This window comes from Theropithecus gelada, chromosome 12, assembly GCF_003255815.1.
Source record: "Theropithecus gelada isolate Dixy chromosome 12, Tgel_1.0, whole genome shotgun sequence".
Taxonomy (NCBI): Eukaryota; Metazoa; Chordata; class Mammalia; order Primates; family Cercopithecidae; genus Theropithecus; species Theropithecus gelada.
In genome coordinates, this window is record NC_037680.1 from 108003672 (window position 1) to 108017261 (window position 13590).

Here is a 13590-nt window from a genome sequence, read left to right on the forward strand (position 1 = left end):
CTCAGGAAGAAGGCCAAATGTGCAGGTCAGCCAAATCTGCCCCCTATAGTGTTTTCCTGAAGCTCCACTTGGTGACCTCCACTTACTAATTGGTCAAAACTGGGTCCTATGGCTCCTAGCTGCAAGGGAGTCTGGGAGGTATTTTTAAGTAGACACATTGCTGTGCTGACAAAATCAGTTCTGTTGGTCAGGAAGGAGAGGGTGAATATTGTGTAGACTGCTAACAGTGTCTGCCTCCCCTTTCAGATTATTTTCTGTGAGTACAGAGATAGGTAGATATAGATGATAGATAGATAGAGTGTACCTGTATCCTGTATTTTTTACAGAAATTTATACTGCTTTATAATATCTTTAAGTGATTCACAAATACTCAAAACCAATAAATGAGAAATTTTTTTTTACCTAAATTGACATGTTGACCAACTTTTACTACTGAATAAATTGCATTCAGCTAAATAATATGCTATCTTTTTTTATTGTGCTTAAATATGCTCCTTTTTATAGTAGCAGAACCTTCTTTCAAATAAAATCTCCATCCATAACGCTGATGAAAGCTGCATCCTCTGGATGAGTACAGGTGGATGTCAGGAACCCTTGCTCTCCTCTCTCCCCAGACCCCAAAGCATTTCTGTGGAACTCAGTATAAACAGCTCTGTCTCAGCAGGTTGTTGGGCAAGATACCCTCTAAGATCCTTCAGCCCACAAAGTCTTCTTTGCAACTGAGATGCCCAAGAGTAGGCTGGGTGGCTCACACTGCAAGCAAGGGAAGGGGAAGTCCAGGCCAGCAAGAACAGGCTGGGAAGTGGCTGCGCTGCTGGGCCCTGCACACTGAAGCCGCTCCACTGTGGGCCTTTCTTAGGCATTTTTGCAACAGACCAGGCTGTGCTGGCCCATAGGCCAGATACAGTTTCCCCATCCACGGGAAAGGAAAAATGCCACCCACTTTAAATTATTTTCCAGGTTTCTTTCTGTAGTTTTAAGGAGATGAAATAACTGGCAGTCTAAAATATTCTCGAATATGTGACATCTTCTGTCATTTCTAGGAAGACATTGGGAAGAGCGAGCTCAGATGACTGTGACACTGGGGAAGTGGAGACAGAGGACTAGTCACAGACTCGAGAAAACCCACACGTTGACTGTTTCCCCTTTTCCAGTTGCCTTCTTCGTGTTTCTCTGTGGGAGGACTCAGGGGTCCTCTGTCTTGAGGGACAGGAAACAGAGAAGGCAAGAGCCACCGTGGAGCACTGTGATGAGAGCGTGTAGAACCAACCCTGGATCCTGGATCGGGGAAGTGGGATGGATGGGGAAGTCACGGTGGAAGCAGACAGCAGTGTTAAGTGGTTGCAGTGGAAATATCCTGCCTTGGTAGATTTCGCTAGAGACAGAAAAGGCAACGCAACTGCATTTTAGTTTTTATTTACATGGCTTAGTTACATTCCACTTTCCCCAACAGGGTGAGCACCTCCCACTTTCTCACTCTCCCAGGCTTTTTCCCTTTCACTTTCCTTTCCATCCCTCCCCACCTCCTAGTCAGGGCAGGTTGTTTTTGTTTTTGTTTTTGTTTTGTTTTGTTTTTTGAGGTGCTCTTGTTGCCCAGGCTGGATTACAATGGTGCGATCTCGGCTCACTGCAGCCTCCACCTCCCGGGTTCAAGCGATTCTTCTGCCTCAGCCTCCTGAGTCGCTGGGATTACAGGCATGCACCACCACGCCTAGCTGTTTTTGTATTTTTAGTAGAGATGGGATTTCTCCATGTTAGTCAGGCTGATCTCGAACTCCCAACCTCAGGTGATCCACCCGCCTTGGCCTTCCAAAGTGCTGGGATTACAAGCGTGAGCCACCGTGCCCAGCCCAGGGCAGGTTTTGACCCCGCCTGTCACTTCCCTGGCTGAGACCTGTCCCAGGGTCCAGGTGAGGCTCACTGAATCCCATAGACACTGGCCCTTTTTCTCTTCCTCTCCCTACCTAAGTTACTAGATAAACCCAAAGGAATTTTCAGCAGAAATCAAGAAATCAAAGATGAAATTCCAATGTTCAAGAAGTTTGGTTTTTTTGTTTTTGTTTTACTTTTTGTTTTGAAATAATTATAGATTCATAGGAAGTTGCAAAAGTAACACAGACAGTTCCCATGCACCCTTCACATAATTTCCCCTGGTGCTATTATCTTATGTAATTTATAGCATAATAGCAAAACCAGGAAGTTGACATTGGTATCATCCACAGCCTTCATTCACATTTCACTAGTTTTATAGTGATTTCCTTTTTAAACAGTTTTTCTTAAGTATGAACATGATAGTAACCATATTACAAAAAATTGTGGCAGAAAAAAATATTCTTAGTTCTACTGTCCTATGTAGCCACCCTAATCATGTGAAGGTTCATTTCTTTCCAGTCTTTCTGTGCACTTTTAGCATAATTGAAAGCATTGTTTAGCTGGACACAGTGGCATACACTTGTAATCCCATCTACTAGGGAGGCTAACGCAGGAAGATCACTGCACTCCAGCCTGGGCAACATAGCAAGACCTTGTCTCAAGGGAAAAAAAAAAAAAAGCATTATTTATGTACATTATTATAACCTGATTTTTATTTAATGTTTTAAATAAACGTAGTTCTCCATAACCTGTTCTTTATCATTGTACATAGCTATATGATATATCAAGTGAATATGCCATATTTTACTTATTTATTCCCCTGTTACTAGATACTAGATTGCTTCAGTTTTACTCTTTAATAATTTTATAATGAACAACCTTGTTTATCTTACACTTTCCAAGGTTTGGATTCATTCACTAGTATTGACACTCAAGGATGTGTGAACATTTTTGCAACTCTTGATAAAATGCCAAATTGCTTTCTAAGAGTTGTCTCAAATTTTAATCTCACTAATTAGTGTTAATTCCTTAAACTAGTGTTTTAAACTATTGGGAGCAGTGGACGGGATCATTTTTCTGTCATTCTTATAATAGTTGAAGACTGCTACCTTTTTTGTAAAGTTCTAATTTCTAATTTCTAGTAAAGTGGGTCTTTTTTGTTTCTTCTACTTACTGGTAATACTTTCTATTTTGTGACACGGTGGTTTGAATTCTTTGCCCAATTATCAGTTTCGTGTTTTACTTACTGATTTGTGGGAGCTCCTTAGCTATGAAAATGTTCACCTTTAATCTGTTAAACTTGCTTCAGACACTTCTTCCCAGTTTGTTGTTTTCCTATTGATTTGGTTTATTTTTAACATACTGCGCATGTGGAAATGTTCGTATTTTTATGAAATCAAATGTCTGTCTTTTTTTCCCTTCTCATTTTTACATTTTTTTCCCTTCTCATTTTTCCCGTCTCATTTTTTTCCCTTCTCATTTCGGAGATGTGATGAGTTACAGTAGTCAACCGCTTTCTTCCTTTTCCTACAGTTTGTCCTTGTTTTAATTTATACTGCTAAATGGTATGATACGGAAATCCGTTAGCAGAAAAAGGGTTTTTCTCCGCAATTTCTGTTTACTTGAATAATTTGTGACATGATCCTTCCTCATTTATTTGCAAAGCTCCTTATCATTATAGAGTAGTTTATTCAGTGTATTCTGTTTGACTTCTAGGTCAGCTCTCCAGTAGATACTCCTCTAGCCCTTTTTTCTCTTTCCTTCCACCAGATCATGACCAACACGGGGAAGACAAGGCGGAAGGGGCTGGCCAATGTGCAGTGGAGCGGGGATGAGCCCCTGCAAAGGCCCGTCACCCCCGGCGGCCACAGAAACGGGTACCCAGTGTAAGTCAGGGCTAAAGGAAGCAGGAATTGACTTTCTTAGGCTTTGTTTTGATTCACTACAGTGTAAGATGTATGTATTTTAAAATTCAAAATAAAGGATTCATTTTGAAAAGCATTTATCTCTTTATTTTGGGGGGATTTTTGGAGGGAAAGAGGTTGAGTCCTTCTCCCTTCCCCCAGGATTTTTTTATTCCAGAAAGAGAAGTGGTTGGATTACAGGATCTCCAGGGCCACTTCAGAAGACAAATGTTGGCCAGAGTAATTTCAAAAGAAGGGGCCTGAAAGGAGCCGGGCTGTCTCCAGAAGGACTCCTGTCGTGCTTTTCTGTGGCCTCTCGCCGTAGCACCAAGCCCTTCGTTGGCATTGGAATGTTACAGTTTAAGACTCGACATCAATTTATTTTAGATGACTTTTTGGAACAACTGGATGCTGTTTTAGCTGCCCAGCCTTATTCATTTTCCATAGCCTTGCTCGTGCCCCATTTATATAAATAAAATTTTAGTCTCGTTATGTAGAGCCTCTGGTCTCCCTGGGGCCTAGACCCCTTGTGGGCTAAGGAGCCCCAGATCAGACAGTCCAGTGGGCAGCAGAGGAGCCACTTCTGCGGTCTGGGTGGCCTCTCTTCCTGTCTAGAGAGAATATTACAGCCAAATATTACAGAGAGCAGGCTAAAAACCTCCATATATTCATTCAACAAATAATGTAATACTTTAAAAGAATAGACCGTGTTGTACTTAGTTATCCCCTGAAACTGGGCACTTTATTTTTTCCAGTCTTACTCTGTTGTCATTTTGTAATGAACAACCAGGCACTGGGAACTGAGCAACAAAACTCAGAAATGCCTGCCCTCATGGAGCTCTGTGCTGCCACAGACACGAGGGACACCAGGCAAGACAGACCCAGCTCCTTGATGAGTTCTGTTGCCCATCAGGATTTGTCCTATAAGTATTTCAGGGCCCGTGCTATAGATGAGTGCTCTGAGATCTGTTTGGTTTGATTTCATAATTAGGTATGATATGATTATATTTCTAGGTTTTTATTTTTAGTTACTGATATATAAACTAGTATCATGCCCTTTTCTCTCTTAACCTTACAATCAGTGTTTTTAACCTACAGAGAAGTTGAAAGAATATTACACTGAAGATAGCCAGGCACGGTGGCTCACGCCTGTAATCCTGGCGCTTTGGGAGGCCGAGGTGGGCAGATCATGAGGTCAGGAGATCAAGACCATCCTGGCTAACACGGTGAAACCCTCGCTGTACTAAAAAATACAAAAAATTAGCCCAGTGTGGTGGTGGGCACCTGTAGTCCCAGCTACTTGGGAGTCTGAGGCAGGAGAATGGCGTGAACCCAGGAGGCGGAGCTTGCAGTGAGCTGAGATCCGGCCACTGCACTCCAGCCTGGGTGACACAGCAAGACTCCATCTCAAAAAAAAAAAAAAAGAATATTACACTGAAGGGCTTCCAGTTAACATTTGTGTGCCCTATCTCTCTCTCTCGCTCTCTTTCTATGTGTATAATACATAATTTACAAGCATATACATTTTTTGCTGAACTATCTGAGAGAAGATTGCAGACTTTTGCACATAATCCCATTATCACAGCTAAGAAATTTAACATTAATAATATGGATATAGTATTATCAGTATTCCTTAGTTGTCCCCTAAATGTCCTTTACCTCTGAGCGGTTTTGGGTCATTTGGTTTTCATCCAGAATATAGCCAGTTACCAATTACTAGTAAACTAGTTGATAAATATAATACCTTTTTCAATGGAAGTAGTAACAGGAACTAATGAAATTCCCCTTGCTTGACACAGGAAAGAGGACACTGAACCATTGTCTTAAAAGTATTTTTCAATTATGTTTTAAAATAATTAAAACCCTGCTTTCCTGAGCGACAACAATGACACAAGGCTATTTTAATCAGAGATAAGAACAGGGAATCTCATAAATGTGGGGCTAACCAGTGGGCACAGTTAATTCTTGGGTCAGGTGTTCTTCTTTGTAGAGAAATTCAAGGACGTTTTCCATGCCTGGGAGCACCTCTCTCTCTCCCCTGCTATGTGGGGGTGGTCCTATCAAGATCTTTGACTGTGGCAAGCTGCCAGGTAATGAGGGCAGCTCGTTTTCCTGAAACCACGGACCTGCCCACAATAATGATGCAGTCACCCCGTCACCAGCTTCCCCATCAGGTCTCAGCAAACATTTTTATCACTTCTCTGCCACATGGTGTCCTCATGGCTGGAGCTGCAGAAATCAGTAAGATGTGACTCCCTGCCCTCAGGAGCACACAGACCAAGGTGTGTGGCAGGCAAAGGGCTGGTCAGTGGAACGCAGTGGGCACTCCCCCCAGCGCATGGGTACTCTGGACAGCTACACGATGCTGGCGTGCAAGATTTGTAGTTCTGCCTTTGCACCTGGAGCTCACCTCTAAAAACGTTTGAATGCTGGGGGTCTTGGACATCATCCTCTACAGACCACTATATGTGATGTAAGATGGGCATCCTGGCTTGTTTTTCTCCAGGTAGAGAGCACTCTTCTCTACACCACCTATGAACAGCTCATTATTTCTCCACTGATTCAAGGTGCCACTTTAATTCTGTATCCCCTCCAATTGCCCTAGCTCTCTATTTTGGCACATTGTCCAGTTGCCTGTTGCCACACCAGTGTTTATTGCAAAGGTTCTTAGCATATCTAAATATCGCATAGGATAAGCCCCTCTCCCCGCCTGCCTTCCGCCTTCTCTTTCAGAGTGGATTTAACTATGTAGAGACCTTTATTTTTCCATAAGCATTTAAAAATAAGTCTGGCAACTTCCTTAAAAAAATCCTTTTAGGATTTTGATTAGTGTCACATTAAATTTATGTAATGTTTTGGAGATAACTGAAATCTTTGCAATGTTAAGTCACTGCACAGCATTACATCATATTAATTTTATATGTTAAGACAGAATAATGGTCCCTCAGAGATGTCCACATCCCAATCCCCACAACCCGTGACTAAATGACGTTACATGGCAAAAAGGACTTTGCTGATGTGATTAAGTTAAGGATCTAGAAGATAGATGATTCTGGATAATCTGGGTGGGCCCAGTGTAATCACAAGGGGCCTTACTGAAGGGAAGCAGGAGTGTCAGAAACAAAAGGAGATGTGACAACTGTGTCAGAAGTCTGAGTGACGCAAGGCCGTGAACCGAGGAATGCAGACACCCTGGGGAAACTGGAAAAGGCAAAGAAAGAAATTCTCTCCTAGAGACTCCAGAAACAATGCGCCCCTGTTGACCCATTGTAAACTCTTGACCTCCATAATTGTGAGATAAGTTTTTTGTTTTTGTTGTTTTCAGTCACTAAGGTTGTGGTAAGACTGCAAATTATGAAACAACTACAGGAAAACATTGGGGAATATCTCCAGGACTTTGTTCTGGGCAAACATTTCTTGAGTAATACCCGAGAAGCACAGGCAACCAAAGCCAAAATGAACAAATGGGATCACATCAAGTTAAAAAGCTTCTATAGCAAAGGAAACAACCAACAAAGTGAAGACACAGGCCACAGAATGGGAGAAAATGTTTGCAAACTACCCATCTGACAAAGGATTAGTAATCAGACTTAAAAAGGAGTTCAAATAACTCTTTAGGAAAAAGTCTAATAGTTGGATTTAAAAATGGGCAAAAGATTTGAATAGACATTTCTCAAAAGAAGACATACAGATGACAAACGGGCTTATGAAAGGGTGCTCAGCATCACTGATCATCAGAGATGCCAATCAAAACTACACTGAGATACCCTGTCACCCCAGTTAAAACGGCGTATCTCCAAAAGTCAGGCAATAACAAATGTTCACAAGAATGTGGAGAAAAGGGAATCCTCATACACTGTTTGTAAGAATGTAAATTAGCACAACCACTATAGAGAAGAGTTTGGAGATTCCTCAAATAACTAAAAATAGAGCTACCACATGATCCAGCAGTCCTGCTGCTGGATATATACCCAACAGAAAGGAAGTCCATGTATCAAAGCTAGCTCTGCACCCCATGCTTGCTGCAGCACCATTCACAGGAGCCAAGATTTGGAAGTAGCCTCAGTGTCCATCAGCAGATGAATGGACAAAGAAAATGTGGTACATATACACAGTGGAGTACTATTCTGTGCAAAAGAATGAGATCCAGTCATTTGCAAAGCATGGATGGAACTGGAGATCATTATGCTACATGAAATAAGCCAGGCACAGAAAGTCAAACATCACATGTTCCCACTTACTTAAACAATCTAAACAATTGAGTTCATGGAGATAGAGAGCAGAGTGATGGTAACTAGAGACCGGGAAGAGTAGTTGGTTGGGGGTGGTGGTTGGGGAAGATGGAGAAGGTTAATGGGTGCCAAAAAAAAAACACATAGTTAACAAAGAATGGGCCAGGTGTGGTGGCTCACACCTGTAATCTCAACACTTTGGGAGGCCAAGGTGGGTAGATCACTTAAGGTCAGGAGTTCAACCTGGCCAACATGGTAAAACCTTGTCTCTACTAAAAATACAAAAATTAACCAGGTGCGGTAGTGAGCGCCTGTAATCCAGCTGCTTGGCAGGCTGAGGCGGGAGAATCGCTTGAACCTGGGAGGCGGAGGTTGCAGTGAGCAGAGATCTTACCACTGCACTCCAGCCTGGGCAACAGAGTGAGACCCCCAACTCAAAAAAAAGAAAAAAATGAATAAGACCTGGTATTTCATAGCACAACAGAGTGACTATAGTCAATAATAATTGAATTGTACGTTTTAAAATAACTAAAAGAGTATGATTGGATTATTTTTGTACACACAGGATGAATACTTGAGGGGATGGGTACTCCATTCTCCATGATGTGATTATCACACGTTGCATGCCTGTATCAAAACAATCCATGTATACTATAAATATATACACCTACTGTACCCACAAAAATCTAAAAAAAAAATTTTTTTTTTGAGAGGAAGTCTTGCTCTGTTGCCCAGGCTGGAGTGCAGTGGCACAATCTTGGCAACTGCAACCCCACCGCCAGGTTCAAGCAATTCTCCTGCCTCAGCCTCCCAAGTAGCTGGGATTACAGGCGCCATGCCACCACACCTGGCTAATTATTTTACTTTTTGTAGAGAAGAGGTTTCGCCATGTTGGCCAGGCTGGTCTTGAACTCCTCACCACCTCAGGTGATCCACCTGCCTCAGCCTCCCAAAATGCTGGGATTACAGGCATGAGTCACTGTGCCTGGCCTTAAAAATTAAAACATAAAAAAATTATGGTGCTGTGTTAGAACAGCAGTAGAAAATGAATACAGCCATCCTGTGTGCAAGTACAGGACGACTCTCCATTTCTTTAGATCTTGTTTGATGTATTTCCTTGCTAGGAGAAACCTGAGGCCAGGCGTGGTGGCTCACACCTGCAATCCCAGCACTTTGGGAGGTTGAGGCAGGAGCATTGCTTCAGTCCCAGAGGTCGTGGCTCCTGTGAGCTGTGATTGTGCCACTGCTCTCCAACCTGGGCAACAAAGTGAGACCCTCGTCTCAAAAAAAAAAAAAAAGAAAAGAAACTTCGTATGGGTGAGCATGTTCTTCAGGGAAGGTTAAGACCCATTCTCAGCCCTGGAGGTTGGATTTGATTAATTTAGCCCAGTGTTTTAAATTTAACTCCCCTTGTTAATGATGATTTCAATGGGCATGCAATCCATTCCAGCCATGGGATCTAAGATTTTCCAACTTCTATGAAGGGCTTGAGAAATTCTGTACTTTCTTTTCCCCTTTTGGTCTTTGACTGTTGCTTGAGATGCTATGCTTGGAGGTCCTGCAGCCATCCTATTTGCACAAAAGTGACAATTCTTTTTTTTTTTTTTTTTTCTTGAAACGGAGCCTCGCTCTGTCACCCAGGCTGGAGTGCAGTGGCACAATCTCGGCTCACTGCAAGCTCCGTCTCCCGGGTTCCCGCCATTCTCCTGCCTCAGCCTCCCGAGTAGCTGGGACTACAGGCGCCCGCCACCGCGCCCGGCTAATTTTTTGTATTTTTAGTAGAGACGGGGTTTCACTGTGTTAGCCAGGATGGTCTCCATCTCCTGACCTCGTGATCCGCCCATCTTGGCCTCCGAAAGTGCTGGGATTACAGGCATGAGCCACTGCGCCCGGCCACAAAGTGACAATTCTAAAAACAAAAGCAAAACCACACCAGGAAGGCCAGGGAAACCCAGCGGAGAGAACCCGGATCTGCAGCAAAGTCACTCAGCTTCGCATTCCCCACCCTGTACTCGCTACCTCTGGAATTCTGTTTATGTTGAATATTACATTTCCCTTACCGTTTAAACCAGTGGTGTTGAACTTTTGTTACTTGTAGTCAAAAACATGTATGGAATAAGTAAATATAAAGAAAATAAAAACTATTTATTCCAGCAGCCAGACAGAATTGTGATCATCATTTTAGTGCGTTACGTTTAGTGTAGTTTTTTTCCTACATATATTTTCAGCAAACAAGAAACCTTTCAGTGTTTGTGTATGTGTCTACATGTGTATATGGTTTGTTTGCAGTTTGATTTTTGTTTGTTTTCTTTTGCATTGTTGAACATCCTGCAAAAGATGATTTAATGATTTAGATTATATTTACACCATAATTTATATAGCCATGCTACCGTTTCTGACATTCGTGTTTACTGATTTGGAGTTATTATATACTTGGTGAACCACTAAGTACATAAATATTCCTAACCAAAACAAACAAAAAAAAATTATGACCCTTCCTTCACCACCAGCACCCTCTGGTATCCCGTTGCCAGGAGTGTGGATAAATCTAGACTCTTAGTCCTCTTGAGGACTATGACAGTATGTATTGTACACATTCAGAATACCAGGACTTTTTTGGTTTTGTTTTGTTTTGAGACAGCATCTGGCTCTGTCACCCCAGCTGGAGTATAGTGGCACAATCACAGCTCACTGCAGCCTTGACCTCCTGGGCTCAAACCATCCTCCCACCTCAGCCTCCCAGGTAACTGGGACCACAGGCATGCGCCACCACATCCGGCTGAATTTTTAATTTTTTGTAGAGACAGAGTCTCACTATGTTGCCTAGTCTTGAACTCCTGAGCTCAAGCAATCCTCCTACCTCAGCCTTCCATAGTGCTGGGATAACGGGTGTGAGCCACTATGCCCAGCCCAGCCACTAGTACTTTTGGAATCAGTAATTCCACTGCTACGACTTTTTTNGTCTCTACTAAACATACAAAAATTTGGCCAGGCACGATGGCTCGTGCCTGTAATCCCAGCACTTTGGGAGGCCGAGACGGGCGGATCACAAGGTCAGGAAAACGAGACCATCCTGGCTAACACGGTGAAACCCTGTCTCTACTAAAAATACAAAAAATTAGCTGGGCGTGGTGGCGGGCGCCTGTAGTCCCAGCTACTAGGGAGGCTGAGGCAAGAGAATGGTGTGAACCCAGGAGGCAGAGCTTGCAGTGAGCCGAGATTGTGCCACTGCACTCCAGCCCGGGCAACAGAGTGAGACTCCGCCTCCAAAATAAATAAATAAATAAATAAATAAAATACAAAAATTAGCCGGATGTGGTGGTGGGTGCCTGTAATCCCAGCTACTTGGAAGGCTGAGGCAGGAGAATCGCTTGAACCAGGGAGGCTGAGATTGCAGTGAGCCGAGATCACGCCACTGTACTCCAGCCTAGGCAACAGAGTGAGACTCCATCTCAAAAAAAAAAAAAGAAAGAAATTACATTCCCAAAATAGGAGGCTGGTTATATAAATTATGATATATTCACACAAAAGAGTACTGAAGATGATGTTTTAGAAAAATATTGAATGACATGGGAAGAGCCTCACAATATATAGCTAAGTGAAAAAGCAAATTATAGAATGGTGTGAATATAGCATGCTAGCCATTTAGAATGAGCCCAAGCTAGTATTTTTAAGTGTGTATTTGCATATTTTTAAATTTTTTTTTTAAATCAAATGTTAAGTGGTTGTGCTTAGATATTGGGAGGGCAGGTCATGTATATATTCTCTATATTTACCTAATTTTTCATGATTAACACTTACTGGTTTTATAATCGAGGGAAAAAAAGGTTGCAGATAAACATATTTGCCCTGTGCAATGGAGACCCTCCTACCCCACCTCAGCCTAGCATCAGCTGCACCTCCCTGGCCATTTTCTTCCCACCCAACCCTGCCCCCTGCGTGGGTTCCAGATCCTTCTGTCTCCCCGATCTCTGTGCAATCCCTGAACACATCCTTTGCTCTGTCTTCATCCTCCCCTCCTGCTGCCTTCCTCGGGCCTCTCGACAGGCCCTGGGGCTCTGCCTCCCTTCCTCTCAGACCCTCTCTGGCTGTGTCCCTGCCCCATCTTCCTCTCCACTCAGCCCTCTGTGGCCAGGCGATGACTTCCAGAGGGTATTTCTGCTAAGACCACAGATGACCTTCCAGTTTCCAACCCCGAGGACACTCAGGGCACATTGTCCCCGCTCTTTCAGTTGCCGGCTGCTGACCCCTCCTGGGAGTCATTCCACGCCAGTCCCCATGTGCTGGCCTCGGCCTCTTACCCCCTTCCTCTCCAGAGGCCCCATCGAAGGCCCTCACTCCATCCTGCCTGTTCCCTAGTTTCCACTACTCACTGATGACACCCACACTCAGCCCAGATATGTGCCTACAGCACCCCCAATTCAGCATTTCCTAGACCAACACAGCTGCCATCTGAGTCCCCTGCTGCAGGGCATGGCATGAGTGCCCGCAAACAGCCAAGCCAGAGTCCAGCAGGTTTGCACGCTCCTCCCACCCCGTCCTGCCTGCCACCGGCCTTCACGGCTCGGGGAGGTCCTCCTAACAGTGCTCCCTGCCACCGTCCACCTTCCACAACTGTGGACGGAATGATCTTTCTAGCAGGGAACGTCATTCCTTTGGTTCTTCATTACTTGGGGTTCAAGTTTAAATTCTGGCCTTACAGGGTGCTTCTCAATTGACACCCCTGCCACAAGCATCAGAGCCCCCCAGGACACCCTGTCCCTCCACGCTACTGTCACACAGGTCTTTTCAGGAAAGGGAGGTAGGGGGCATCCATATTTTCTGATTTTTTTACATCTTTCTGTAACAATGCAGCACAAATATATATATGTATACACACACACACACCATATATAGATGTATAGATATTTTTCCCCTCTTCACCTTGCTCATGGTGTTACTTCTGCTGGAGAACCTTCCCTCTTCTGGCACCTGGCAAACCCCAACTCAAGAGTTCAAAACCGAGTTGGCTAGGAGTGTGGTGGCTCACGCCTGTAATCCTAGGACTTTGGGAGGCCAAGGTGGGAGGATTACTTGAGCTCAGTTCAAAACTAGCCATGGCAACACAGTGAGACCTTGTCTCTATTTAAAAAAAAAAGACTGATCGCCCACCTCGGGAAGACTTTCCTGCCCACCTCAGGGTGGTTACATGTCTCCTTATCTTTGGTGTTGGGTTGAGCCACGTGAAGTTTTTTTTCTCTCTTTCTTTTTTTTTTTTTTTTTTTTTTTTTTTTTTGAGACAGAGTCTCACTCTGTTGCCCAGGCTGGAGTACAATGGCACAATGTTGGCCCACAGCAACCTCCACCTTCCTGGCTCAAGTGATTCTCCTGCCTCAACCTCTTGAGTAGCTGGGACTACAGGCATACGCCACCACGTCTGGCTAATTGTTGTATTTTTAGTAGAGATGGAGTTTCACCATGTTGGCCAAGCTGGTCTCGAACTCCTGACCTCAAGTGATCTGCCCTCTTCGGCCTCCCAAAGTGCTGGGATTACAGGCGTGAGCCACCACGCCCAGCCAGACATATGAAATTGACATTCAAGA

General features: G+C 43.8%; 1 protein-coding gene across 5 annotated transcripts in view; it reads left to right on the top strand.

The window, feature by feature from the left end:
- ARMC9 (armadillo repeat containing 9) overlaps window positions 1–13590 on the top strand; it is a 181235-nt gene that overhangs the window by 146727 nt on the left and 20918 nt on the right. For 3 of the 5 annotated variants that reach the window (XM_025405233.1, XM_025405232.1, XM_025405231.1), the window contains one exon: window positions 3643–3873. In XM_025405233.1, the coding sequence (XP_025261018.1) occupies window positions 3643–3762 (120 nt within the window). In that variant the 3' untranslated portion in view covers window positions 3763–3873. Of the gene's footprint in view, window positions 1–3642; window positions 3874–13590 lie in introns of those variants that run through there. The other 2 variants (XM_025405229.1, XM_025405230.1) reach the window with 1 other exon arrangement.